Here is a 27,922-nt window from a genome sequence, read left to right as displayed (position 1 = left end):
GTCTCAATGTCCAAACTTTTCTTGCATGCACACACTGAGCAGGAATTCTGCGCATACTAACACAGGAAAATGAACCAATCCCCCACTGGGTGAAGGACGGGACATTAGGCTCCCCGGTCAAGCCATCTGCACTAGTGCCTGGGCGGAGGGTGAGCTCCAAGCTCAGGCTCCTCCCGGGCTACAGCCTGGGGATGCGGAGTCAGATGGCTCAGGCCAGTGCAATCGGACTGCTGTGAGTCATCGCCGGAAGCAAATCAGAGTGAACGGGAAGCATCTTCCAAGTTGGACTAGTAGCTGCAGAAGCAGGAGCAGCAGCCGCAGCTGGAGCTTCTCAGGTACCGGGGCTGGGAGGCGCTGGGGCCCTCAGGTTCCCACGAGGACCCCTCTGGCCGGAAGCTCGGGCGCAGGGCGGGAAGGAGGAAGGGAGGGAGGGAGGAAGGCAGATGGCAGATGCTAGAGAAGGAAAGGGTGGAAAGGACTAGGGGAAAGGTGGCGAGGGGTAACCCGGCAGGATTGCTACTGGACTGGGGTCCCGTGGTCCCCGCGGTCCCCGCCGCGCCCTTGGCTCCGCCACGCAGTCTGGTGCGTTACCCTGCGGGGCGTGTCCGCCTAGACAAGGGGCGTGGGACCCGAGCGCTGCCGAGCGGCGACTGGGTCAGAGGGTCCCCGGGTGGGAGGGAACTGCGGCCTGCTAACGCTACTGCCTTGCCCTTTGCCAGCAGTGAAGGAGTAGCAGGTGACCCAGCAGGGTGGGCGGAAACATTGGGAGGTGAGTGGGAGGAGCCGCAGGGTGCAGCCGGAAGACTGGAGTGCTAATTGCACCCTGGCCTGGATTTTCTGTGCCTCCTGGGGCAAGTTCCGGGGTGCTGGGCGAGCCACCTCCCGCGCAAATGCCTGTCCCCTGACCATCTGCGATCCAGCTTGTTTGTTTGTCTCTCTCTCCCCTTCCCTCTTTCCCTCCCTCCCCCTCTGATTCCTTCCTTCGTCCCTCCTTCCTTCCTTTCTTTTTCCATTTTTCTTCCATTCTTTGTCCATTTTTCCTTTCTTTCATCTGTTCTTCATGGGCTTCTCTCTCTCAGCTTGAGAAGGTGCGCCCTCACCTGTTGTCTTCGCAGCAGCCAAGTACTTAATGGAATGGAGTCCTCACTTCCCAGACACTCAGCCCTGTAGCTCCAGGCCCTGCTCCCTCTCCTTGCTGAGGCTGCTTCTGGCCCAAACTGCCTCAAGTTCACTACCTGCCTGCCCCCTCCTCCCACCTGCCTCCCAGCTTCCCTGTCTACCCCTTTCTCCCCACTCCCCCCCTCCCCAGACACACACACACACACACACACACACACAGGCTCCCAGATCTCCCAGAATGTCCCTGATTGCTGGGTGGCAGTCCCTGCCCTCTTCCTCTTACTACTTGCAAATATTGAACATTCTCCAGAACTAGGTGACATTCTTGTCTTCTGCCTCCACTGTACCTTTTGAGTAATATCATCCCATTTGCCTAGACTCTTCTGGAATCAGGATGCTGTGGTTCCCAAGCTCTCCCTCTAGGACTCGTGCTCACCTATGTCACCTGCTGACCTTGGCAAACGGCCTGGCTGTCATAGTTCTGTTCTGTTGGTGTGGTGTGTTCCACACATGTCACCTGGAATGTACACCTTCCCCATTCCGTGCTGGCTCCTCATATAAACTTCCTGTGGTTCCTGGCCCCTCCACAGAATAATTAGTTAGCAGTCTATTAGAAGATAAACTGAGGCACATTAAACATTCCAAGAGTTTATTTGAGCAAAAGTTCAGTTTAAGTCTGGCAGCATCCAATCTAGCAGACAGAAAGGGGCTTCAAGGAACTGTAGAAAACGAAAGGCTTTTGTAGGCAGAAGAGACCAGGACAAGGAACGTAGACTGGCAACAGGCCGGCTGGTTATTGCAGTTACTTTCCTTTAGGGCCAGCAGGGGTCTATCAGGCAGATGACCTAACTAGTGCTGATCAGGTGATCCCTGATTGACTGCTTTAAGATTCCATTTCTGGGAGAGCTGAAACTAATTAAGTCTTGGTTTGGTGATGTGGGGCTTCACATAAGTGACTCCACTTTGGGTCTCTTGTCTTTTAAGAAGCTTCAGCGTAATCCTTGACTCCTGCCACTCCCTGCCCTGATGTGATCAGTCCCCCAGCAGGGCAGTTCCATCTCCGACTCTCGGGTGCGTGAGCTTCCTCTGTATTCAGCTGTACTGATCAATGGCAGTGGTCCACCAGCTGGGACTCCAGCCTTTTTTTTCATGCTACAGGGAGAGCCACAGTATTTCTCTAAAATTCCAATATATCCCTGTAAAGCATTTGTATAAAAAGCATGCATGGCTTTCCATCCCATAGCTCAAGTTCAGACTTCTAAACCTGGTACAAGGGGCCCATCCTGTCTCACCACACGCTGTCCCTGTGAGGACACCACACAGACCCACTGGCTGGCCACACACAAACATGTCCCCTTGCTACATTCTTTGCACCTGCCAATCCCACAGCCACAGCCTTAAAATTCACCTCCCCCCTTTCACCAGCTTACAGAAACCTTTGCCCCACCTTGTAGGGCCAGCTCACCACTCATCTTCACCACAGGGGCTGCTAAAGTAAATTCATTCTGCTGTTCTGTGGTCTTCCATGGCTCTTTGTAAATCCTCCTGTTGCAGGGCCCCTGGCTGGCTTGAAACCATGCATTTATGTCTGTGTGTCTCCCCTGGGGAGGGAGCTCCCAGTCAGGAATTATGGTATTTATTGTTCATTTCCTTCCCCAAACCCATATAAGGAAAGGTCTGCTTAAATGCTCTTTGAACAAATTCACGTTGGGATGTGTGTGTGAGGAAGGGGAGTGGAGCAGGGAGTTGGCAGGGGTTCAAAGCCCCCAGGGAGAGGAAGATGACACACACTTGGTACCAGAAGGCTTGCTTTTGCAGCCGACTCGGCCACTCTTACTATGAGACCTTACTATGAGTCCCGACCTTGTCTGTTCACCTGCAAAGGGAAAACTAGTTCAATGCCAACTCATTTTATTGACTGGAAATCACATTGTTGTGTTTTTATGACACAGTTGCATTGTGGTACTGGTGCCCAAAGGTGTTATTTTGTTTTATATTGAAATTAATTCCTTTTTAGACTCATTGAGCAAGGTCCATTTTGTGTAAAGTTCCAATCCTCAAACAGCTTTAGTGTACAAATGAGATTAGGAGGGTGTCTGAGCCTCTGCAGAAGTCCTGTTGCTAAGGGTGGGATCAGTTATGAGCTCTGGTATTTACATGATGAGTAAACCAGTATATTAGTTATTTATCGATGCTGTAAAACCTTACCATAAATTTGGTGCTTGAAAGCAACAAAAATTTATTATCTGACAGTTCTGGAGGTCAGAAGTCCAAAATAGGTCCTAAGAGTTACTGTTTTGTTTTATTTTTCTGAAGGCCCAAGGAAAGAATCAGTTTCCTTGCCTTTTGCAGCCCTTAAAGGCTGCCTGCATTCCTTGGTTCCTGGGTTCTCATCATTCTGACCTTTGCATCCATCATCACATCTCTGACTTTGATCTTCCTGCCTTCCTCTTGTAAGGACCTTGTGATTATAGTGAGCCCACGTGGATCACCCAGTAGACTCTCCCCATCGCATTATTCCTAATTAAGTGTCATCATCAAAGTCCTTCATGCCACATAAGATAATGTAGTCACAGGTTGGGGAATTCAACGTGGATGTCTTTGGGGGTAGGGTTATTCTGCCGACCACACCCGGTGTCAGAGGGTTTGGCGAATGTGCTTCTGTGTTGTGTTTTTATGACACAGTTGAATAGTGGCACTGGTACCCAAAGGTGTTAATTTGTTTTAATATTGAAATTAATTCCTTTTTAGATTCATTGGGCAAGATCCATTTTGGTATCATCCATCAACAGACCTTCCCTTGGTATCAACAGACCTTCCCTGATGGATGACTTTGGGGAAGCAAATGGCACTTTTGCCATCAACTTATTAAAAATGTTGGGTGAAGAAGACAACTCACAGAATGTGTTCTTCTCTCCCCTGAGCATCTCCTCTGCCCTGGCCATGGTCTTCATGGGGGCCAAAGGAGACACTGCAGCCCAGATGTCCCAGGTAGGTGTGCTGCCACAAAGGAAGAGAAATGCATGTTTTTTTTCTCTGCTTCCACAGTGCTGGTCTTCTCATATCTATCCCAGCTGACAAAAGCCAGTGTGGCTGGTAGGTGGGAAAGGGGACACTTGCTGATGGACAAAGGGCAGACATAGGTAGAGCAGGTAAATTATATAGGACAGGGCATCTCCTCTTAGTGATTATGGGAGAAATCAAGTCTTAGGTTATTTTCTATGGATAAAGCATCAATATGCTACAGCAAAATTATATCTTTGAAAATGAAGGTAAATTATAATTTTGTCCCATAAGAAGGCCAAAAATTTAAGCTTTATTATATTTTAACTTTTGCTAACACATTTCAAATGGAAACGTAGCTATGTAAATGAACTTTTTGTCAAACAAGTTATTTCTAATGTATGATTGTGCACAAGTGGAGGAAGAATGCACGCAGATGTGGACTTTTATTATCCAGAGTCACTTAGAAGGAATATATGATCTGACTGATCTGATGTGGGTTCTGTGTGACCTCAGCTACACTGAAGTAGAGGATGATACCTTAGGGAAGGAGTCCTTAACCTCGTTGTGTCTTAGTTTCTTTGATCGTCTTGTGAAAGCGACCCAGAAAATTGCTTATGCTCATCACTTTGCCAGTCACATCAGGGTATACAGAAGCATGTCCACTGTCTGAATCTCTGTGGTTGCTTCATCCAGTTCACGGGAGGACTGAGGCTTTGGGCTGGGGTTGTTGGTTGATACAGGAACAACCTGAATTCTCACTCTGGTTTGACATTTAAATCACAGTCTGGGCTGGAGAACCTCTGTAAAATTGCTGGTGAGACATTTTCATGTTTATTTCTGCTCATTCTTGAAATTTTCCCAGATCATCCATTCCAGCCACCTATTTGTTGTGTTCTGTCTCCCTCCTGAGTTTTCACATCCTGCCTTCCTGGCCCCAGGGGTAGGGGTGGGGCGGGGTTTGCAATAGAGGCAGGAGGCAGTTTTGGTGGTTATAACTGAGAGGTACTGCTGCCATCTAGTGGGTGGAGGCCAGAAATGCTGCAACATGTGCAGGACCGCCCCAACAACAAAGAAACTGGTCCAAAATATCAGTAGTCCGAGGTTGAGAAACCCTGCGCTGACTGGTGAAAGCAAACTCATTTCGAGATAGGATCCGCTGTGATTTTCAGCACGGAGATTTGTTTGGAGGAGCAAAATGGCAATGTTAAAAGTCTGTGTTTTCTCTTACCAGGCACTTTGTCTGAACAAGGCTGGTGATGTCCACCAAGGTTTCCAGGCACTTCTCTCGGACGTTAACAGATCTGACACCCAGTACTTGCTCAGAACTGCCAACAGACTTTTTGGAGAAAAGACTTGCGATTTCCTTCCGGTACGTAGTACTCACACATTTAATTAATTAATTAATTAATTATTTTTAAGACATGCTTTTATTGGTTTTAGAGAGAAAGGAAGGGAGAGGGAGGGAGACAGAGAGAGAGAAAGAGAAACATTGATGTGAGAGTGAAACATCAATAAGTAGCATCCACACAAGCCCTGACTGGTGATTGTACTTGAAACCTGGGTATGTGCCCTGACCAAGAATTGAACCTGTGATCTTTAGGTGTACTGGACAAGGCTCCAACCAAGAGAGCCACATGGGCCAGGGCAGTAGTACTCACACATTGATTAACAAGAAATTGAAAATAAAATGAAACTTAGGAGGAACTGAGATAAAGTATAACTCTACTGCCTTAAACATTTGCTTAGAATTATACCTCTGTAATTATAATTTTGAATTTTATGATGGCTTCTGAATTATGTCCCTTTTAAATTGTTTCTGGTATATTCCTCCTGAACTTTAATTTCAGTATGTCCATCCTCTGACATCCAGACTCTTTCCCCCTTGATCTGAGTAGTTCCTATTGATTGCAGTGTATAATTCCAGGGTTTCCTTGTCCAGTGAAAGAAAGCCTGCCATGATTCAGTAAGTGAGGTCCAAAAAATGATGCTATATAATATGCAGAGAGATGCTATCTTGAGATAAATGAACTGGTCAGGATGAGCCTGGCCATCTTATTGGCTGGCAGTTCCCAGGATTCTTCTGTAGGACTCACATCCCTGCTGGTGGGCGCTACCCCATGGAGGTTGCCTGCACTGGGCATAAAAATCATTGGAGATGATTCTGGATCTTTTAGCTGGCTAGGTCTTCTAGGATAAGTATGATTCCAGGAATCTACTGGTTAAACAATGTTCATTTTGAACATCAGCTTAATCTTTGAATATTGTAATTGGGAGTATTGGGGACACAGGGAACCACCTGCCACCTTTCTCAGTTGCTGGGCTCTTCTCTCTACATCTTCTTTCTTCTGTAGAAGCTAAACTATTTGAGAACAGGAGATGGGCGGAGGATAGGCACCAGTTGCCAGGCACATTATATCTGAGACCAAGTTTTTGTGAGGTGAGTTATTGGTGGGTTTTAATATACTGGGTACAAGGCCTTCCTGATTTGATCTGATCTTACATTTCAAAGCTCATCCACTGCCGCTGTGTTTTCCCCCTCTAATCCCTTACACACACACACACACACACACACACACACCAGTCACATTCCACTCCTGGGAGACCTGTAAGATTTCTTGATAATCTAGTTCTGCCATGGAGTCTCCCAATCAACCCACAGCTATGTTTCAGACCCTGGGGCTGGTGTCAGTGATGCAAACATGAGTAAAGAAAGTTACAGTGCTGAGTGGGGGGAGGGAGACAGAAAAATCAAACAGAAAGTCAATACACAGTTTAAGTGCTTGATGGGCATTCATGATGGGCTCTTTGGTGCATGCCTGCCACCCTCCATGTTCTCAAGACATCTTGTAACTATCTGTGTGTGTACATCATCTCTCACAGACTGGGAGCCACCTCCAGTCTTATGCCATGTTTTCACCCTGGTGTCCAGCACCCAGTGGGTGGTCTGCGCATTTTTGTTAATTGCATGAATGAGTGTTAACATGCAGGATGAGCTGTGCAAGCAGTTAGGCTGGAAACATGTTCAGAAAAAACAGATGTGTTTCCACTGTGGGGACCTTTGCTGCATGGGGCCGGACTCGGTATCTTGTGCTTGCAGGCCTTTAAGGAATCCTGCCAGAAGTTCTATCAGGCCGAGCTGGAGGAGCTGTCCTTTGCTAAAGACACCGAGGAATGCAGGAAGCACATCAATGACTGGGTGGCCGAAAAGACTGAAGGTGAGAGATTTCATTTCAGTGGACTTGGGAAGCTGCGAAGGAACAGGAGATGAGAGGGCCTGGGCTATGACCTCCACAGTGTCGCTACTGGCACCCTGTAACCAGCATGTGTGTGTGTGTGTGTGTGTGTGTACATGCACGCGCGCGCATGCGTGTGTTTGCTGTCATTTCAGGCCAGCCATGCATTTCTGTGATTTTTCTTGGGCTTGCAGGTCTTTTCTGATTGCAATTAACAATCAGATTACCACAGAGTGGTAATTTCAAATAAAAACTTAAACCAGGTGTAAGGGTCTCAGATGCCTTCCCCCCTGGACTCTACTAGAAAATACCAGAAAAATGCATCCTCATGGGGGCCCTGTTTGTCTACTATCTGGGAGGAGCCTTGCCCCACTCTGAGGGCAGGATGACATCCAATTTGGGTGGCAGCTGAGATAGGGCACCTTTCACGTGATCTCCCTGTGGTAATGGAACAGCTCTGGTTTCATCCTTGGCCTGCTTCTTCTTTGTCACGAGGCTGTGGCTAAGTTTGCTTTTAGAGGGTGACATTTTCTGAATTTGCTCCAGATTCAGGAACTACAGCCTATGCGGAGCCTACAAAGTCCCCTGTCCAAACCACATTCCGTCTCAGCAGAAATAGTTCTGCCAGTTTCTGATTAGAGTGCAGAGAAAAAGGACATGCTTTTAAGCGCTCTAAATAGCTAACATGTAGAGCCTTCCAAAACATGGGGACTTCAATCACTCATTTCTTCACGTGCCCACCCAGCACTCATCCATTCAATCTTTGTGGCATCCCTGCCATCTCAGGCAGCAGCAATGATCATGATTATACTGAAAGCCCATAAAATAATGACTGTTGCAAGGGAAGAGCCTTTCATGTTTTCTTAGGTGTTTTGTGCGGTGGTCTCTCACTCCCCAGTAGTTGGAGCAGCTGTAAGTCACTGGCGAAGACAGAAGCTTTGTACCTCACCTTCCTTCACCTGTTGCGTCCCCTCCACAGCTGTTCACACCTTTCCTTCCATCAGGCTGGCCACCCACATGTTTTCCCAGAATATTAGAGCTGGGGGGACTTTGGGGATCACCTTGTCCCCACTTTCATTGAACAGAAAGTTGGGCTCCTTCATGGAATCCCCCTAATTCCTTTGCTCCATTCCCCCTGTTCAGGAAGCCTGCCTTCTCCCATGATCAGGCTGCATTTCCCATTCTTTGGAAGGCTCTCCTCCCCTCAGCTAAGAATTATCTGGCCTAAACTGTCAACAGTGGCATGGTTGAGAAATTATGGTACCAAGGTTGAGTGGCTTATAGTTAAAATCAAGTCTCTTGGATTATTTTCTCAGCCCAGTCACTAGCCATCTAGTGACCTTAGCAAAAAAGTCAGGCAAATGCTCTGAACCTGAATTTCTGCATCTGTCAATTGAGGGCAAAATGATAGCTGACCAGCCTTTTTCAGGATTGCTCCTTAAGGACAGACAGTACTCTGTGTGGGGGCCCTGCCCGAAGCATCATCGCCCCGAGTCATCAGGCAGCCGAAAAGACAGGATTCCAGCTTGGCTGTCAACCAAGCCTCAGTGTTCTATGTCAAGGGGATTTTTGTAAAAGAATATTTATTCTCCCCCAAATAGCAATAAACTTCTATCCTGCTCTTTACAGGTAAGATTTCGGAGATTTTGGGTGTTGGCACCGTTGATCCACTGACCAAACTGGTTCTGGTGAATGCGATCTACTTCAAAGGCAGGTGGAAGGAGCAGTTCGACAGAAAGCACACAAGGGGGATGCCCTTCAAAGTCAACCAGGTAGGGACAGCGATTTCAGATACACGCTATTTTCTTAAAGTAGCACCCTGGGAATGGTTGTGAATGGGAAAAAAAAATCAATCATTTATTTCACACTATTTTGATTGTTGACCCATTTCTGAATGTATTTCATGCCTCCTATATATGTTATTGGAAAAGGGAGGAGAAAAATGAAAATAATTTTTCTATTGATAGTTTCCTTTTTTCAGTCCTTGTTCAAATTGACCTTCTATCCCTGGTCACATTATTGCGATGGAAAGAAAATTTCTTCTAAGCCTTGGAGTTATGCTTGTATTGTACTATCACTGTCTATATTTTCTTAGACACCTCTTTAGTGGCAGCTGAGATAGGGCCACCTTTCATGGAAAGGTGATCATGGAAATCTGTGCCTATTTATTGCCTTAGAATCCATGGCTATGCAGTTCAGAGCACAAGGAAAAAGTTGTTAACAGATGTTAAGGCTGAATATTTATTTTTAATTTTGGAGGGATCTTTTAAAAATAAAAATCGTATATATTCAAGGTGTTCAAGATTATGATTTAATATGCATAGTGAAAAGCTAACTAACATATCTCTCCATATACTTACCTTCTTGTGTGTGTAATGAGAGCCCTGAAATCTACTCTGTTAGCAATTATCCAGTATTCAATACAGTTTTATTAACTATAGTCATCATGTTGTACATTAGGTATCCAGACTTATAAGTCTAACATTAAAAATACATCTCTACATTCCTTTTTGTGTATGATAATGGCTGGTGTCAATAGCTGTTAGCTTGGAATTTCACCTCCATCAGCTTGACAATAACATTTTGCACAAAGATTTAAAAATCTAGAGTATATTTGATACAAGCTTTAAAAATGGTGGACCCTACACATTTTGTTAATGTTCTCCCTTCAAGAAAATCAAAGCTGTACAATCAGCTGTATAATTGAGCAACTTTTCAGAATAAAAGTCTAACTTCCTCTGGCCTATACATCTTCTCTAACCTGATCCTCCAGCCCAAAGACCTGAATATTAGTTAATTCTCCTCTAAACTTAGAAAAATAATTTTTAATTATAAGGTCTCTGGGAGTGCTTCTTTATGCATTTTCTAAAAAAAGAAAACCTAAACTCCTTCCAAAAATAATGAGAGAGTTTTATGTCTGTCCATATTTTACAATTTATTCTCTTATCTGGTTATAATTGATCTGCTGGGGCATGAGCATATTATACTCAATACTAATATGTAATAATGAGGATTTTTGTATCTATCAGCATAAATGCACAGAAGTAATCATTCTCTTATATGTACCTAGGGGTTCTGTGAATTAGATATATTTTTAGTGAACTGTGCTCATTTTTCAATAATCTGATTTTAATTTCATGTTTTCATTAGGAAAAAAAGACAGTGCAGATGATGTTTAAGCATGATAAGTTTAAAATGGGCTGTGTGGAGGAGGTGCAAAGCCAGGTCCTGGAGCTGCCCTATGCGGGGGAGGAGCTGAGCATGGTCATTCTGCTGCCTGATGAACACATTGATCTTGCAGAGGTAAGCCCTGGGCAATGAGTCTGTGGATCCAGCCTTAGCTCCTTTCTTTAAGGCCATCCATCAGATAGCATTTGAGGTGTTTTTAATTATGGGTTATTACAAAGAGTACTGGATGAACACTATTGCATGTCTTTGGTGGGGGTGCATATGCATTTCTGTTGAGTATATATCTAGGAATGGAATTGCGGATAAGGACAAATGTTGAAGCTAAGGAGAGTTCCAAGAATTTAAGAGAATTATTCATTAATCTTTATTCTTTATTCTGAAGAGAGGGGCTAGTTGAGGGCCCAATAACTGTTGAATGGAAGTACTAGAAAAGGACAGGATTGATCTGGGCAGAGTTCCTCAAACATTTGTGTGCATACAAATCTCCTGGGGATCTCCTTACAATGAAGATTTTGACTAGGGGCTGTGGCCTGAGATTTTTTGCATTTCTAACAAGATTCCAGGTGATACAGGTGATTTATTGGTCATGGATCACATTTTGAGTAACGAGAGTACAGGTGAGCAGTGTTATCTTAGACAGGAGCAGAGAACCCTCTTCCCATGACAGAAAAGGACCAGAGTTCAGGAGGAAGGTAAATTTGTAAGATGGATGATACAGGATCAAGTGTGCTGGCTGTCTGGATCCCTGGGTGATGGAAGAAGCCCTCATTTATAATGTTTGCTGATTTCATGCAAATACTCCACTTGGCTAAGTTTAGGTTACCAAGAGTTTAACAATTGACTGTTGCCAGATATACAAGCCGGCTCCTCCAGCACACCAATGCACAGGATTGGTGGGGTCTGCCTGATTATTAAAATATATTAAATATATTAAAAATATTTGAAGTGAATTTGATATAGATTGTTTAAAAAAAAACCTCCCATTGTCTTAGGTGTTTTCTAGTTGTTTTACTCTTGGTTCCACAAAACAGGGAAAAGATGAGAATTTGAGGGGAAATCTTGATATAGGGACAATCTGTAGATTGTCTTGGATCAGAACTCAGCATCTAGTTGCATGTTATGGGGGATGGGATAAAGGGGGTGCACACCAGGCTATTGTCATCTAGATTTTAGGATTTGACTCTTCATTATTTCAGGTGGAAAAGGCACTTACATATGAGAAGTTCAGAGCTTGGATGGATCCAGAAAACATGAGTGAGATTAAAGTTCAAGTTTTCCTTCCCCGGTTAAAACTGGAGGAGAGCTATGACTTGGAGTCTTTTCTTCGAAGTTTAGGGATGACTGATGCTTTTGAGGAAGCCAAGGCAGACTTTTCTGGAATGTCAACTAAGAAGAATGTGCCCGTGTCCAAGGTTGCACACAAGTGCTTTGTAGAGGTCAATGAGGAAGGTACAGAGGCAGCTGCAGCCACTGCCGTCATCAGGAATTCCCGGAGCAGCAGAATAGAGCCAAGATTCTGTGCAGACCACCCATTCCTTTTCTTCATCAGGCACCACAAAACCAACAGCATCTTGTTCTGCGGCAGGTTCTGTTCTCCATAAAGAGATGCCATTGCTTACAGGTGCTCCTTTCCCTTCTGCCAACCTTGCCTTGATTCAGATTCTGTAGGACCAAATTGGTGTATGTGGTGGCATGAATGCCAAAATAAAGTGTTTGCACCTAGGATATCTGTGAACGTCTTTACTGAATATTCCATGGCCGCTGAGAATAACTGAGATTTCAGATGGGTGGAGTTTGGGAAGGAGAAGGGTATGCTTGTTCTGGAATGTTTGGGGAGCTCTTCCCTTTCAAAGAATCTGCCCTCACCTACCTGCCATAAGACGGCCAGCAGTCCTCAAAGTCTGTGCCCATTGTGGACATCTTTAGGAACATGTCAAGGATTGACAAATCAGCCTTCCACATGCCCTTCCATTCTGCAACGATCTCAAAGATCATTGAGGTGCCCACCACCACTGCCAGGCTCAGCTGGAGATGCCAGTGTCCAGGCCCCCTGCACACAAGGCCAGGGGTGGATGCTACAATGAACACTAGCCACCCATGTCTCATAACAGCTGGGACAGAGTGTCCCCTGGGCAGTATCACAGAGACAGCGTTGCATGTCCCACATCTCACACAGTCCCTTAGGCAAATCACTCCTTCAAATCTTTTTGCCATAAACCTGATATGAGTTCAGAGGCTCAGCAGGGAGCTTCAGGACTGAGTTTGGAGCCAAATCTCTGAAACGTGCCCAGTCCTCTCCATTTCCCTTGCTTCTGAAACATACACACAACCAGGAAGGAACCCACACCAAGCACTTCTTGGAAGCAATGACCCTCTAGTTAATCACATGTAGTCAGACATAGCTCAAGCACCCGCCTTGTTGAAAAGCAAATCTCCCTACATCGTTTTTTCAGATTGAAAAAATACACTTTTTTTTGTATTATGGCAACACTTTGGAAACTATAGAAAAGTATACAAAGAAAATCAGTCACTCACAGTTCCAATACCCAGCAATCAATACTGTTAACAATGATATATATCCTTCCCTGTTCTATATATGCAAATAGAAGTTTATAAACATTTCAACACAAGTTAATCATGCCCTTCTGTAGCTAATTTCTACCCTTACAACTATCTGCTTTTGATTTGCAGTAACATATTTATAGTATTTTCTGCTCACATACATATTGTTCTCTCTATGCCCTTAATGTAGTTCCATCTATTTGTCCTTGAACAAGCTGCCTTTTTTTTTTTAAATTAGGAAGGCTTTGTAGTATGTCTTAGTCATTTATCTCTGAAATAGAGAAATGCTGTCGATTTTTAGAGTTTGATCTTAGATGTCATTGGCTTCCTTATAAATCTTACTATTATGGGTCTCATCTATTTTCTTTTTATTTTAATAATTGTGTTTTCTTATAAGATATTTTAAATTGTTTACTTTTTTATCACTATTATCTTCTTTTATTTTCTTATTTAAAATGTCTGTTGTGCCTGGCTGGTGTGACTTAGTGGTTGAGCATTGATCCATATACCGAGAGGTCACTGGTTCGATTCCCAGTCAGGGTACATGTCCAAGTTGTGGGCTCAGTCTCCAGTAGGGGGTCCCACAGGAGGCAACCGGTTGATGTTTCTCTCTCATCAATGTTTCTATCTCTTCCTTTCCCTTCCTCTCTCTCAAAATCAATAAAAATATAAAAAAATAAAATGTCTGTTGCAACAGTTCTGCTTCAAATGTTTAGGTTGGTTAATTTCTTTCCTTTTTTTTTATTGTTGACACTACTACAGATATCCCACATTCCCCCTTCCCAGCCCCCTATCCCCATTTTGCTCACCTCAGTCAATTTATTTTATAGTGTTTTTCTTCCTCAAGTATCCAGTTTTTGGCCTGTGGGTTCAAGTGCCTTGGGTTAATCAGATATGATCTGCTGATAAGGGTTGAGTAAGGCTTCAAAGTCAGACCTTCTTTTTATTTTTTATTTTTTTAGTGACAGTCCTACCCATTTTGATGACACATTTTCTGTCAGTCCATCAGGAAAATCTCATGGTCAGGGTTGAAGCAATAATACTCAAAGGGTACGAAATTCACACCTGTTAACTTCAACGCCTCCCCCCTACTAGGCTTTTAAAATGCACCAATATAACCTCAAGGATGCTAATACAGATGATATAGTCTATTGATTTAGAGTTTTGTTCTGAAGGAACAAGGCCAGCAAGGCAGGAACTTAAAACATCTGGCCCAGCCTATCTTCTCTGTAGGCAGCAGGTGTCTCCCTTTCCAAATGGCAGCTGTGCACTGCTTGAGCACCAGAGTCTAAGCACCGTTCTGCTCCCCTTGGGTGGCTAGGCTGTCTTGTTGCTTGGTGATTCTTATCTTGCTGTTACTATTTGTTTGATTGATTAGCTCTCTTGTTTCTCTCCTGCCTTTAATTTCTCTAGAGCTGAGTTCTGGGAGGAGAGTCAAACTCCTGCTTTGTGGCATCTTTGCAGGAAACGGAATCATCTTTTTAATGATGTTTGTGCTGATATGTCAAAGTAAAAAAAAAAGGCATATTTTACCACATACTGATAGACCATTAATAAATTTGAATTACTCTTTAAAAATGTAAATTATATTTTATAGTCTCTAGATTAAAAAAAAAGCCTGCAAATACAAAATCTTGGCAAAGATCAGGAGCAATTCTCATGTAAAGCTGGAGGAAGCAAAAATTGGTAAAACCACTTAGAAAAGGAATCCAGCATGACTTAGTAATGTTAAGCATTTGTATATACTATGACCAGATATTCCACTCCTGGCTAGAAACCCTAGAAAAACTCTATGTTCAAGAAGCATGCAAAACAATGCTATAATGCTCATAGCAACATTGTTCATCATAGCAAGGAAAAAATGTAGAAATATAGGAAAAACACTGAATTATTAAAATGAATAAATCATGTTGCACTCATGCAGTGGAAGGAATCAGGGTCATTGCCTTGCTCAGCTCTGGGGCACCATTCACATAGTCTGCACATTTCATACAGAACATAATGTTACTGGCGTCTTCTGGAGTTTGTACAAATTTGTGCAGAATACCATATATTAGGCAAAATAAATTAACCATAGCTACCACCATAAAACACAATGCCAACCAAAAATAACAAGTATCAGTTGCATTCGCATAATGTTAAACAATAGGCAAACTGATTATATATATATAAGAAATTCATGCAAAACATAGAATAATATCAAATCCAGGAAAGAATGTGATTAGCTAGGTCAGCAGGGAGCTTTAAAATTATTCATGATTTTCTGTTTCTTAAACTGGGTAGTGAATATTAGATATTTATTCAATCTACTATTAACTTTTAAGTATATATGTAAATTCCTTGCATTATATGTATGATGCATTTAACAATGAAAAGAAATTTAATAAAAGAATGGATAAATCATGGTATGATATGATGTGGTGAGAACTACAATCAGCTAATTTAGAAAAAATCAAATATTGCAAATTTAATAATCAAACTAAATGTAACTTTCCTGTTAAAAGACAGAAAAACCTTTTAGATTGGAGATGAAAAACAGTATTTTGCCAAATGTGATTTCAATTAGCATTTCTCAAACAAAGTGACACAAAATATGTACGTGAACTGATAGGTAAAGATGTATTAGGCAAATTTAAAAAGACAGCAGTAGTCAAGCTATTAATAATATCAGAACAAGTAGACTTTAAGGAAATTAATAAAAATGGATAAATGCTGTTATTTGATATAGAAAAGGGCATGATTGATAGGAAAGGTAAAATTTTCAATACTGGACAGATGAACATAGAAAAAATAAATCATAAAAGTTGGATGAAAAGTTCAATATTACACTGTACTTTACACTAAGACCCATTTTTGTACACTTTTATACCTTTGAAATTAAGATATGTCTTGATGTAACTTTTATTGCCCATACATGCTTGCATTTAGTCATAGATGCCTATAATTTTTTTCCCACTTTAAGTTATCTTTGGTGATATAGGTGTTGAGTATAGTTGTCATTATTTTTAAGATTATATTATTATTTGACATTGAGAAAATTATTGTGAATGTCAAAAATTATTGAAGTGAAATTGATGTGGAATTTGATATTAGAGAAGCAAACACTTTATATTTGGAGGAATTAGTGCATTTTTCTATTTTCTTACAAAACCGTGGCCATGATTTATAGGAGCTAAGAACAGACAAGCAGCAAAAGTTGTGCTAAAGGATGACTGATCACATACCAACAGCAGAATCTGCAGAAAGGGTATTAGCCACTTGGAAGAAAATCCCAGAGCCAATAGTGTTGTGTTTGCTCCTGTTTGGTGGTGTTTGGTGATATCCACATAGCAAAGCTTTTGATGGCACAATCAATACACAGTGTTGTGATGAAAAACATGAACATCCTTAGTTTATGCCCCATGATGATGAAATTGACTCAAACTCTAAATATGTTCTAAGGTTATTTTGAATTATATATTGCAAATATTTAATTTTATTTATGAACAAGAATAAGGTATATTAAAATATATATCTAAGTACATAAAAGAACTCTACATATATGTAGAATAAAATTTTAAGTGAATGAAAGTATCATATCATAATTCAATTGGCAGAGCTTTCATTTCCTTAGTGGTACATGAAATAATAATGCATTTCAAAGCTGAGGTCATTTTAGAATTGATGAAATGGGGTATAGTTTATTGGCTTATTTCTTCTCTTACTATCTTACTGTCTAGAATGCATGTGAATTGAGTGTTGGACCCTACAACTCAACTTTTTTCTATTTTCCCTTCTTAAATTTTAAAATATTTCTTGAACTTTTTCTCCTAGTTCCTCTATTGATTTGGGAGGCAATAATGAGGTATTTTTTGCCTTTTGATTATTCCTTTTTTCATATTAGTGTGTGTGTTTGTCTATGTGTGTATAAGCATGTGTAAAACTTCTAGAATTAGCTAAAGATATTAAGGTTTTTCATGTTCTTACCTAATTGTTTCTTCCAGATCAACTCTGATGAGTGTCAATATTTGTCCTTCTGTAGTAAACCAATGAATAAAGCATTTTACATTGAGGAGAAATACATTTAAATTTATAGTTTCTAAAGATTATTTGGACTACCAAATGATGAATAAAATAAAGGGATCAAAAATGGGAACAAGAAGCCCAATTGGAAGATTATTTAATAGCCTTGACAAGAGATGAGGCCTGTTCACACTGGATTGGTAGAGAAATATATATAGGAAAGGGAATGCAGTGGAGACATCTTTTAAAGAAGAAATCAGAAGTCCAAGTGTTGGACAGAAAGTGTCAACATACATGTGGGGTTGGTGCAGAGAAGTAACGTCATTGAAGGGTTGGGATGAGCAAAGGAATGAAAAGAGATGTGTTTCCTGCAATAAGGGACAGCTGAAGGGGATCAGGAGTAAGAGTTTTTAGGTGGGATGGGGACCAAGAGTCCCATCTTGAACTTGTTAACATTGAGATTCCACCATTTTATTTCATGAAGACAGCTTCATATTTGGGTCTGGAGCTCAGAAGACTGTTTCAGCTGGAGGAGAGGCTGGGAAAGCAGGAGACCTGGGAAGAGAGAGTGCATTGAGTCCTGGAACATCCTTCCTTATGCAGTTATCTCAGTCTTGCCATGCTAGACTCGTCTCTCCTTGATTGTGTGATCCCATTTCATGAATAACACATCTTGACTTTTGCTGCATATTCCAGTACACTAGATTCTGCAGAAGATCTTTCTCCAATTGTGTTTCTCTGAGTATTTTTCATGCTGCTTCTTTCCCTTTGATTTGAAGTTGTTTTGCTCTATATGCTCCATGCTTTGTAAAAAATGTTTTTTTTTCACATTTTTAAAAAATGTATAATCTGTTTATCTGAAAGGCAGATTAAGCTACAGAGCTCCAAATCCTTGACAAGTTTCTAAAAGGTAAATTGTCTAAATATCTCACCTATTGACTGATCCTCAGGACCTCTCATACTGAGCAGTGTTTAAAGTTTTTTATTTTTAACTAGAGGCCCGGTGCACAAAATTTGTGCATGGGGGTGGGTGTCCCTCACCCCAGCCAGCACTCTCTCCAATCTGGGACATCCCTCTCACAATCCAGGACTAATGGCTCCCAACTGCTTGCCTGCCTGCCTTCCTGATTGCCCCTAACCACTTCTGCCTGCCAGCCTGATCACCCCCTAACCACTCCCCTGCCAACCTGATCGACGCTTAACTCCTGCCCTGCCAGCCTGATTGCCCCTAACTTCCCTCCCTTGCAGGCCTGGTCACCCCTAACTGCCCTCCCCTGCAGGCCTGGTCCCCCCAACTGCCCTTCCCTGCAGGCCTGGTCCCTCCCAACTGCCCTCCCCTGCTGGCCTGATCACCCACAACTGCCCTCCTTTGCAGGCCTGGTCCCTTCCAACTGCCCTCCCCTGCTGGCCATCTTGTGGTGGCCATCTTGTGTCCACATGGGGACAGCCATCTTGTGTGTTGGAGTGATGGTCAATTTGCATATTACTCTTTTATTAGATAGCATTTTTTTTTTAACTTTTTGGGTTTTCTATCTTTTCTTTGATTCATAATACTTAATTCTGTGGGCTTCAGTTTCTAGGATGCACCATGCCTTCTCTATCCTTTTTGCCCAAGATTTTTCTGGGATTTACAGTCTTTGTCTCTATCATGTCAGATAATGACAGGCTGAATCTACAGCTGAGGGGGTGGTAGTCTATGGTAGTGATGTGCCTTCCAGCAAGTCTATGTGAGCAGAACACAGAATAGATCAAAGACAACAAGACAAATACGAGTCCGCAGCATCTAGTGACCTTGAACTTCAGTAGCTAGGCAAAGGTAAGTTTGCAGGTTGAAGACTTCAGAAATTGGCTCTGTGGAAGCAAGAAGGTAGTTGCTAACAATTCAGAAGTCACTAACTAGTTATATGACCTTGAACAAGTAACTTAAAGTCCTTTGGGTTCAGCACCTCCTCCTTTGTAACATTAAAGGATTTGTCCAGATGATCCCTAAGTGGCTTCCAGCTCTAACGTTCTCTAACAAATGTGCAGCACGAGGCTATTTGGGGCCACATGCTTTACTTTCTACCTTGTGAGTTTTCATTTCGTTACAAGCTTTTGTTATTTCAAAGATGACTTTTGTTGTTAGAAATCTAAGTATGCTCTCGTGTGCTTGTTATATCGATAACCTTTTTCATTTCAGTTCAAGACTTTGATGACAGTTGCCAAGGAGAGCATCGCCAAATAAAATCATGTTTTCTGTTCTAACATTTGTTTCATCTTCATCTTTTGTCAGCGGAAATATTGCTATTTGGCATTTCAACATTTTTCAGTGACACTTCTTCCCTCACTCAGGGCCTTTGAAGATTTTCTCATCAGAATTAAGGCCTCTGCTAATAGTTCTCAGGGCTGCTGCTTGTGCACCAGAAAGAGGTTTAGGCAAACCTTCTTGCGCTAACCAAGGTCTCTGGGCAGTCTCCTCTCCTCCCAATAGAGAGCCAGCATTCAATTAGGGGACCACAATTTGGAGGAAACAACTCTCTTAAGGCTTGGTGGCTCCTGTAGCCTTCCTGCTGCTGACTGGAAGTTGGCTTATTTATATTCCAGACCCTCTATGCCTCTTCCCCAGGAGAGGCCTGGGAGCCTTGGGTTTGGGGCGGGCGGTGTAGCTGACCTGGTTATCCCTTCTTGAGAAGCATAGCTGGTGAAACACCATAAAGCCCTTCAGCCGGGAGAGGCCTTGCTTATTCAGTGGGTCAGAGAGCTTTCCTGAAGGCACACAAAGAAAGCGTCCAAGTGGAATCAGGGAACAATGCAGGTGTATCTTCTGAGAAACAGGTTTGAAACCAGGTTTTCTTTTCTAGCTTGAAATCAAGATTGTTCTGGTTGAAATCAGGTTTGTTCTAGAAAGCCCAGAATCTCTGATACTTCTGTTTTCAGGGGAGGTTGAAGGGTGATTTCTGTATGTTTAGGTAGCCACCAGAGAGAAATACCAATGGTGATGAGTGGAAGGGATAAATATTGTTATTGCTAAGACTGACAAGTGATGGAGACTGGTTTGTTGGAAAGTCACAGTTTTGGTATTTGAATGGGAAGGGATTTTGGGAATAATCTAAATACCACTCTTTCTTTTATGATATCTAAGACCTATAGAGCTTGTATGGCTTGCCCAGCACCCTGCACATAGCCTTACACATTTTATAAATTTATTAACTATTTTGACTGAGTGTTGTGGAGCACAAATCTTGTTGGTGGCAGTCCTGAATGATGGGTGTGGAAGAAGGGAGGCATGAGACTGCTGGTACTTGTACATAATATTTCAGCTGTAGTGAACGGGGTTCTTTGATGAATATCCCACATTGCTTCGTGTCCTCATGCCCATGGGTATCAGTTAAACAGGGGCATACTCTCTGTTTCTTTTCATCATATGAAGCATCTTGCAACCTGGATAACTCAGGTGGTTCCAGGTAAATGTAAGACAAGAGGTGCCCAGCTATCTGAATGTGATCACAGATCCACTGTTTGGCCTTTCCTCATACAGATGAGGTTAGGTTTCCCATTTTAGAGATGGAGGAACAATGTATTAATGAGAGATTTTAAATAATGGGCTGCAAATAGTATACCTAATAGTCAGCAAAGAAGGATTTAACCTTTTGGGTTGAACCTCCCATTGGTACTTCTCATGATTAGAAGCTACCTCTGTAGAATGCTGACGCCACATTGCTCAACACCTGCCTCCCCCTTATTTCTAAAAGGATAAGCAAAATTACTTATGCTCATTTATGTACTAATCATTGTTGTCTCAATGGAATCTCTTATTGGACTCTGAGTCTGCGCTGGAGACAAAATTTGTGTTACAGAAGCACTGATTGTAATTATAATTTTAAAGATTCCACCCACTTAGGGCCAGATCACAGATAGGCTGGTACAGTAACCATTCTCCCAGGTTGTAATTTCTCTCAGATGTTTAAAAACTAGACTAAGAACATTTCTAACATGATACCACTTGATGTCGCTGTTAGCCTGTTGACCAAACAATGATTTCCTTTCCGCGCATGCCCGTGTGTGTGTGTGTGTGTGTGTGTGTGTGTGTGTGTGTGTGTGTGTGTATTCTAGACAAATGACAACTTGTTTATTTTAAAGAAATACTTTTGGGCTAAGCTGAAATAGATCTATCAGAATTCAACTAAATGTCTTGTTTTTTAATATTATTTTTCAAAACATTGGGTTTATTTCAGTAGACACATTTCTGAAAAAAATAGATCTTCTCTAATTAAGAATAAAAAGCCTTGGTTATTGCATCCAAGTCTTCTCAGTGTATTGAGCAGAAATAAAAGGACCAGAAGGAAATTCTTAAAAATGCTGTCAAGGCCAAATCAATGCAAAGTGAGTTGGAATATTTAGAGTTGTTTTTTTTCCAACTAGTAATTTGGTTATTAGTACTGTTCTAGTTTTTATGGTGCTGAAGTTGTAAGCATGTGGTCCACTGAGGTGGGTAAAAAAAATATTGATTGAGTACTTATCATGTGAATATATTTTGTTAAGTAATTTACATTTTTAAAGTCTAATCATCATCATTATGACCATTTTAATTCTTTAATATTATGCAGTTAACAAAGCACTTATCTTAATGACTCCCATGAAGCAGAGGGAAAATGTCAAAAAATACTCAGGGGAACCAGAAACAAAGAAGAGACAGGAGAAACATCCATGAGTTATACTCCCTATTATTATGGATTTATAAAAGTGTACTAAAGTTTATTAGACATCTTGATATTTGACTGCACATTGTTCCTAGTACTTGCTAAATTCATCATATTTCTTCATGGTTAAAAAATACATATTAATAATGAAGACAAAAAGAAAAAGAAAACTGTCTTCAGTTTTTTAATTCTAAGGATTATAACCTTTATTTAAGAGTAAATACCAGCTGGGTGAAAAATCAAGGCCAGCCAACATGCATGAAGGTCACCTACATCATGATTACCAAATCTTTATGTTAGTACTGATTTTGCCTTGAGGTCTAGACCTGTATAGCAAACTGCCTAGACTTTGAGAGTGTTTGGAGGTATTTCAAACTCAGCATATTTCAAAGTAAAGACATTTCCATCCCTGTATCTGCTCCACCCCAACCAGTCCCCATTTCATTTGCCCCCTGGGATTCCAGGGGCACCATCATTCACCCCATTCTTCAAGCCAGAAAGCCTAGAAGTCATTCTAGACTTCCCTTTTCTCCTGTCTCTTATATCCAGTTACTCATGTCTTCCTGTTTGTCCTCTGGATACTGATATCTCTGACAATTTGTCTTCATCTCTCCATACCCATGGCCAATAACCTAGTTCAAGTTCTCATCATCTCTTTCACAGACTAGGACTATTTCCTAACTCTTGCTCCAGTTTCTCCTCTACTCTGTCCTCCAGATTGTTGCCAGAACCAGCCAAGAAAATCTAATCAAGTCACACTTGTGTTCAGAATTTCCCAGCAGCTAACCATTAACTACAGGATAAAATCAGAAAGCCCTTAGTATCTGCTCCCTGTGTAATATTACAGTACTCTGTCAAGATTTATGCCATGGCCCCATTGAACTACCCAGAAAGTGCTCGGGGAATTTTGAATTTAAGTGTGACTTGATGGAGAATAGACTTGCACCTCAACCCTGCCAACTGTCACAACACCACTGAAACTATTTTTGGGGGAGGTCTGGAAATTTGAGTTGGGCTAAAAAATCCTCAAAAATGAATGATTAAGTAAATATGTGAATGCATGTGAAAAGATTTGGGAGTAATAAGATTTATTAGTTTATACATAAATTTTTGGTTAGTCAGCTAAGCAGCTTCACTATGCAGAGATGAATCTTCTGTCTAGAGTCTGGGGTATGGCAAGAGGATGCTGTAGGTACCCTGGACTTTCTTCACAAGGTAGCTTAGGGCCATTGCTGGGAGGAAATCTGTGTAATTCTGGCTGCCATAGGTAGCTGTATAATCTTGGTTAAGTTATTCTACTTCAGTTTCTCCCAAGCAAAGTTAAAATAGCAACATTAATCTACCCCCCACAGGCATGTTAATAAGTACATTTTCCCCCAAAGTGCAATGTACGAATTTTCATTAGTCATAGGGCTACGATAATAGTTAATTGTCTCTAGTTCTCCTTGTTATTTACTGCTCACTCAAGCAAAAGATGCTACTGAAGGGACTGGGGGGGAAAAGTTGCAAAAGATGCTGATATGCCAAATAAGTTGCCAAGGTAATAAAAAATGTAATCAAGACTGCAGAAGACCTTCTGATTTTCATCCCAAGTAATCATTAGAGATTCTATTGCAAACTAATTTTCTTATCTCTTATCTCCAAGTCAGCTCCTCTGCCAAGGACTTAAGGACTCAATTTATCATCTCCCTTAATAGGTACATTGGCTGCCAGTGTGCCTTGGCCTCTGGACCTACCCAAATGATTTAAAGCAAAATTGATTCTGACTCACAGTATATATGCTCTGAGTTTTAAATGCAAATGCATAAATGCTGAAGTAATAGACGATGCAACACTTATACTATGGGTATACAACTTTTGCTCTCCCAAGTACCTCTTCTGAATGACAAATATTGTCTTTAGAATCAACCAAATGTATCAAGTATTCTTTCTTTCTCTCTTCTCTTATCAGAATATGAGAAGAAAAAGATAAGACAAAGGAAACATAGCATGAAGAGTCTCAAGAACATCAAATATCGAAGCATCTTACCAAGGTTTTTATGTAGGTTACTGTCTATTTCAACAATATGAAGATAATTTCCCCAAACCTGCCACAGTCTGACTCCTCTCAAGGCTGGGCCCAGGGTGCATGAAGTCAAGTCTGGACACAGCCATTGCCTTTGCCAGTAATTGCAGAGTTGAGGAGAGGACAGCTCCCAGCAGGCCCTGGGCATGGTTCTAGTGAATAATTCATCAGGATGGCCACTGGCTGGGGAATATCTTTCTTCCACTGATTACTTGCTTTTTATCCACACATTTATCTTCATTAAAGACTTTGTTTCCTCTCAAATACTTGTCTTTAATTTTTCCCACTTAAAGCTATTTATTTTCTCTCCTGGCTTTGAGTTTTTAGATAAACTCTTTTTTCTTTTTCTTTCTTTCTTTCTTCCTTTTTTTTTTTTAACCGATACCAGTACTAACCACAAATTCCCAATGCAATGAAAGTTTAAATCCTCAGATTACTTTCACTATTGAGATTTAACCAAATGTCACAATGTTGGGTCTTGATATCATTACTATAGGGTACAGACTAATGGAAATTAGACTTCCAATAACTACTCTGACTCTTCACTAGAGATTTCTTTTATGTGAAGATAATGATCAGTCTTTCCTTGCCAAGGGCAGATCTCAACGTACATAGCTAAACTTCTAAACAAGTCAATTCAAAGTAATTTTTCAAGTGAATGTTTGATTTTTTACATTCCAAATTTATAAAACTATATATGTTCTTAGTCAATGTAAATTTTATTTTCCTTCTCTCTGCATTTCAGTTGTATTGAGGGGAAAAAATTAAAGGTTTTTTATATTGTGTGTTTTTTAAACAATTATAAGCTCATGATTATTATGATTCTGGTGCCATGATCTTTTTGTCATGTACTACATTCTAACCTTATGATTTTATTAATAATTAATATAATTCATGAAAAAATTACTCCCTGGAAATTTCTGAGTTCATTCTTTCTGATCTTTTCCTGAAGCTGGACACCATGCTGCCAGTATCCAATCTCCTATAAGAGTTTTGAAATACCATTTTAAGTTAATTAAATTTCTTGACTAATTTCCTTAATAGGCTAGGGCCGTGGTCGGCAAACCGTGGCTCATGAGCCACATGCGGCTCTTTGGCCCCTTGAGTGTGGCTCTTCCACAAAATACCACGGCCTGGACGAGTTTATTTTGAAGAAGTGGCATTAGAAGAAGTTTAAGTTTAAAAAACTTGGCTCTCAAAAGAAATTTCAATCGTTGTACTGTTGATATTTGGCTCTGTTGACTAATGAATTTGCCGACCACTGGCCTAGGGCATTCAGACATATTGCTTAATATATGTCCATTTCCCCCTCAATAATTTTCTCACTTATTCTTTGTAAACAGCAATTTTTACATAGTCTTCATTAGTTTCTAATTGTTCAAATTTATTTTCTTCATTACACCTGCTAACAACCAATTTTAAAAAGAATTCATTTTCCCTGCTATTTGAGAACTGATGTTCTTTGTTTATTACAGAATTTACATTATTCCAGTATATATTGCTTTTGGTTTTGGGAACAGCTAAAAAATCCTTTGTGTGTTTTTAGCATATTCCTTAAAAACTAAAATTAGGTATTTTGAGAAAAAAGGGTTTTTTCTTCATTATGAGTTATACTAGAGGCCCGATGCACGAAGATTCATGTAAGAATGGACCTTCCTTCCCCTGGCTGCTGGCACCGCCTTCGCTCTGGTCTGGAGCCACCTTTCTGCCTTCCCACGCTGCCCAGAGGCCTGGAGCAGCTGGGGAGGTACAGAACGCCTGTGTCATCGCCATGATTGGCTGGTGGGCATTGTGAAGGTATGGTCAATTTGCATCTTACTCTTTTATTAGTGTAGATAATAACATTTCATCTAAATCTTATTAAATAAAACTTTCAACGGTTTTAGTTACTGAAGCTCATAACTCACTTAGCCTTTGTTTTTAACACATCTTACTGCCAGTCAGACCAGAATGCTCTATGCTCACATCCACACTAGGAGATTTTCTTACCACCTACCTCAGAATATCCTAAGTAATGACATTTTAATTCTTTAAAAGTGACTTAGGCAATTATTGTTGTGATGGAAAGTTTTTAGTCTTTTGTATTTAACATTTATTTTACCTGTAGCTTTTGTCTCTATCTTAATATTTGCATTCAAATGTTAAAAATCAGATGTTTTAGCTCTGGCAGGTTTTGCTCAGGGGTTAGAGTATCAGTCCTCAGACTGAAGGGTCATGGGTTCAATTCCAGTCAAGGGCATGTACCTCGGTTGCAGGTTGGATCCCTGGCCCCCTGGGCCACTTGCGGGAGGCAACCAATCAATATGTCTCTCTCCTGTCAATGTTTCTGTCTGTCTCTCTTTCTCCCTCCCTTCCACTTTCTAGAAATCTATGGGAAAAAATCCTCTGGTGAAGATTATCAACAACAAAAAAATCAAATGTTTTAAATTTAATATATATCCACAAAATTGTGTTTTTACCCCCTCTCCTTTTATGACTTTGTACACTATAGCAGGCAGAGTCCGAAAACAAAAGTCTGACTTTCACATATGAAGTAACAGTCTCCAGAAAACCCTATTAAGTCCGATGTAGTCAATAAAGTTTACAACACTGTTAAAAATGATGTCATACCTCAGAAGTTTAAAAACAGAACACACAATTATAAGACAAAAAGTATCCTTTTCAACTATGTTAATTTCTATCTCTCAGAAACTATGCAAATGGAATTGGGCCACTCCCAAACTGCTCTTCTTTCCACTTCCAATTTCAAGTGTAGCTGATGGACGAATTTCCTTCCCTCATGGAACACCAGAGTCCCTCCCTTTTGGCTGCAAGTCAAATGCAGGTCCCACCTGGTGCCTTTGTCAGAACACCCAGGCCCCCTCCATTTCTATTTTCACCCCCTGATTCAAGCTTCTCCTCCTTGCTCATGCCGCCTCCTCCCTCCCCTCCCACTCGCTCCCTGGGCTCCCTCCTCTTTCTTCCTCGTGTTCTTACTCCCACAGCCCCTCTGGCAGGCGGGTGTCCAACCTTCCATCTGGAGGAGCAGATTCTGCTTCCCTCACAGTTTCTCTCAGAATGACAGTTTCACTGAACACAAACAAAAAGCCCCAAACTAAAACCAAAACAAATAAATAAAACACTATCTAGCTTTCTCTGTCATCCACTCAACAGCTGTTAGAGACTCAACATTTTGATGTGATTGAAAAGCTTCAAATCCCAATTCTTTAGGTTGACACAGTCCCCAGGACACGTAGCCAGAATCCTGAGGGCACAGGAGGCTGTCAGACTGAGGTCAGCTGCTTTGAGGGTGTGACTCTGTCCCCCTCGATGTCACCTGTTGGTCTACTCTTGTCATTCTGTTATTTCTGTGGAGCTGCTGAAGCTACTAGGTGGAGAGTGATGGTCAGTTCTCCTCACAGATTTTCCGATGAACTCTCATTTCTTCTTCCTTAATTTCTTGTGTCTGTTCCCAGCCCAAGTGTCTTTTTTTTCATTCTCCTGACACCTTTCAGAGCCCTGGAGTTCCTTAGGATAGGCTGGTCTATGATGGTGTGACGTCTATGATGGCTGGTTACTACCTGGCTTCCAGATAGATATTCCCACATTGCTTCCAAATTGTGGAACGAGAAACCCTGGCTGAGACTTTATAATCATGTACGACACGTCAGAAGCATTTCATCTGGGCTCAAAAAGTCTAGGTGAGGAGGAGCGTGTCCTCACTCAAGAGCATGGAGTTTTCACTCTTCTGATCAAGGTAGTGCAACTTGGTCCTTTGGGTCTCAGTGCTTCTCATATGGAATCAGAGTGATTTGTAGTGAGGCCAGCCCTCCTCCGACAATGTGGAAGGACTGCGTGGTCTGTGAAAGTGTGAATCCCCATTTGATGGTAAATAGCATGCCTAGGGTGGCGTACAGGGAAAACTTTTGGATTGCTATTAATATCTCAGAGTGTTTGGCAGATGCGTTATTTCCATAGATACCACAGGCAGAAAGTGGGTTAGGTACTCTTTCATGCACACACTGGATGCTAATGCTGTTCTAAAACAGGGAAGAACTGTTTGTGATGAAGGAAAAACAAGTACAGGA

The 27,922-nt window shown here is 41.5% G+C and overlaps 1 protein-coding gene across 5 annotated transcripts; it reads left to right on the top strand.

Moving 5' to 3' along the window:
- The first annotated feature begins 110 nt into the window (after window positions 1-110).
- Window positions 111-24,116, top strand: SERPINB8 (serpin family B member 8). 5 transcript variants are annotated; one of them, XM_080683413.1, is made up of 8 exons: window positions 183-335; window positions 3,871-4,110; window positions 5,357-5,494; window positions 6,477-6,562; window positions 7,223-7,340; window positions 8,988-9,130; window positions 10,509-10,661; window positions 11,744-13,762. In XM_080683413.1, exons 6-8 carry the CDS (start codon window positions 9,110-9,112, stop codon window positions 12,146-12,148), a joined length of 579 nt encoding a protein of 192 aa, XP_080539539.1. In that variant the 5' UTR covers window positions 183-335; window positions 3,871-4,110; window positions 5,357-5,494; window positions 6,477-6,562; window positions 7,223-7,340; window positions 8,988-9,109; the 3' UTR covers window positions 12,149-13,762. The 5 variants fall into 5 exon arrangements, with proteins under 5 accessions (XP_080539537.1, XP_080539538.1, XP_080539539.1 ...); XM_080683411.1 differs by lacking the exon at window positions 6,477-6,562 and having other exon boundaries at window positions 111-335; XM_080683412.1 differs by lacking the exons at window positions 6,477-6,562; window positions 11,744-13,762 and adding an exon at window positions 23,742-24,116 and having other exon boundaries at window positions 125-335.
- The last annotated feature ends 3,806 nt before the right edge of the window (window positions 24,117-27,922 follow it).

This window comes from Plecotus auritus (assembly GCF_963455305.1).
Source record: "Plecotus auritus genome assembly, chromosome: 8".
Classification (NCBI taxonomy): Eukaryota; Metazoa; Chordata; class Mammalia; order Chiroptera; family Vespertilionidae; genus Plecotus; species Plecotus auritus.
This window is presented reverse-complemented; position numbering and strand designations above follow the sequence as displayed.

Coding starts and splice junctions, on each gene's coding strand:
- SERPINB8 (XM_080683411.1), top strand. CDS start 3,943: ATGGATGACTTTGGGGAAGCAAATGGCACTTTTGCCATCAACTTATTA. Junction 5,495..7,222: donor AGACTTGCGATTTCCTTCCG/GTACGTAGTACT, acceptor TTGTGCTTGCAG/GCCTTTAAGGAATCCTGCCA. Junction 10,662..11,743: donor AACACATTGATCTTGCAGAG/GTAAGCCCTGGG, acceptor TCATTATTTCAG/GTGGAAAAGGCACTTACATA.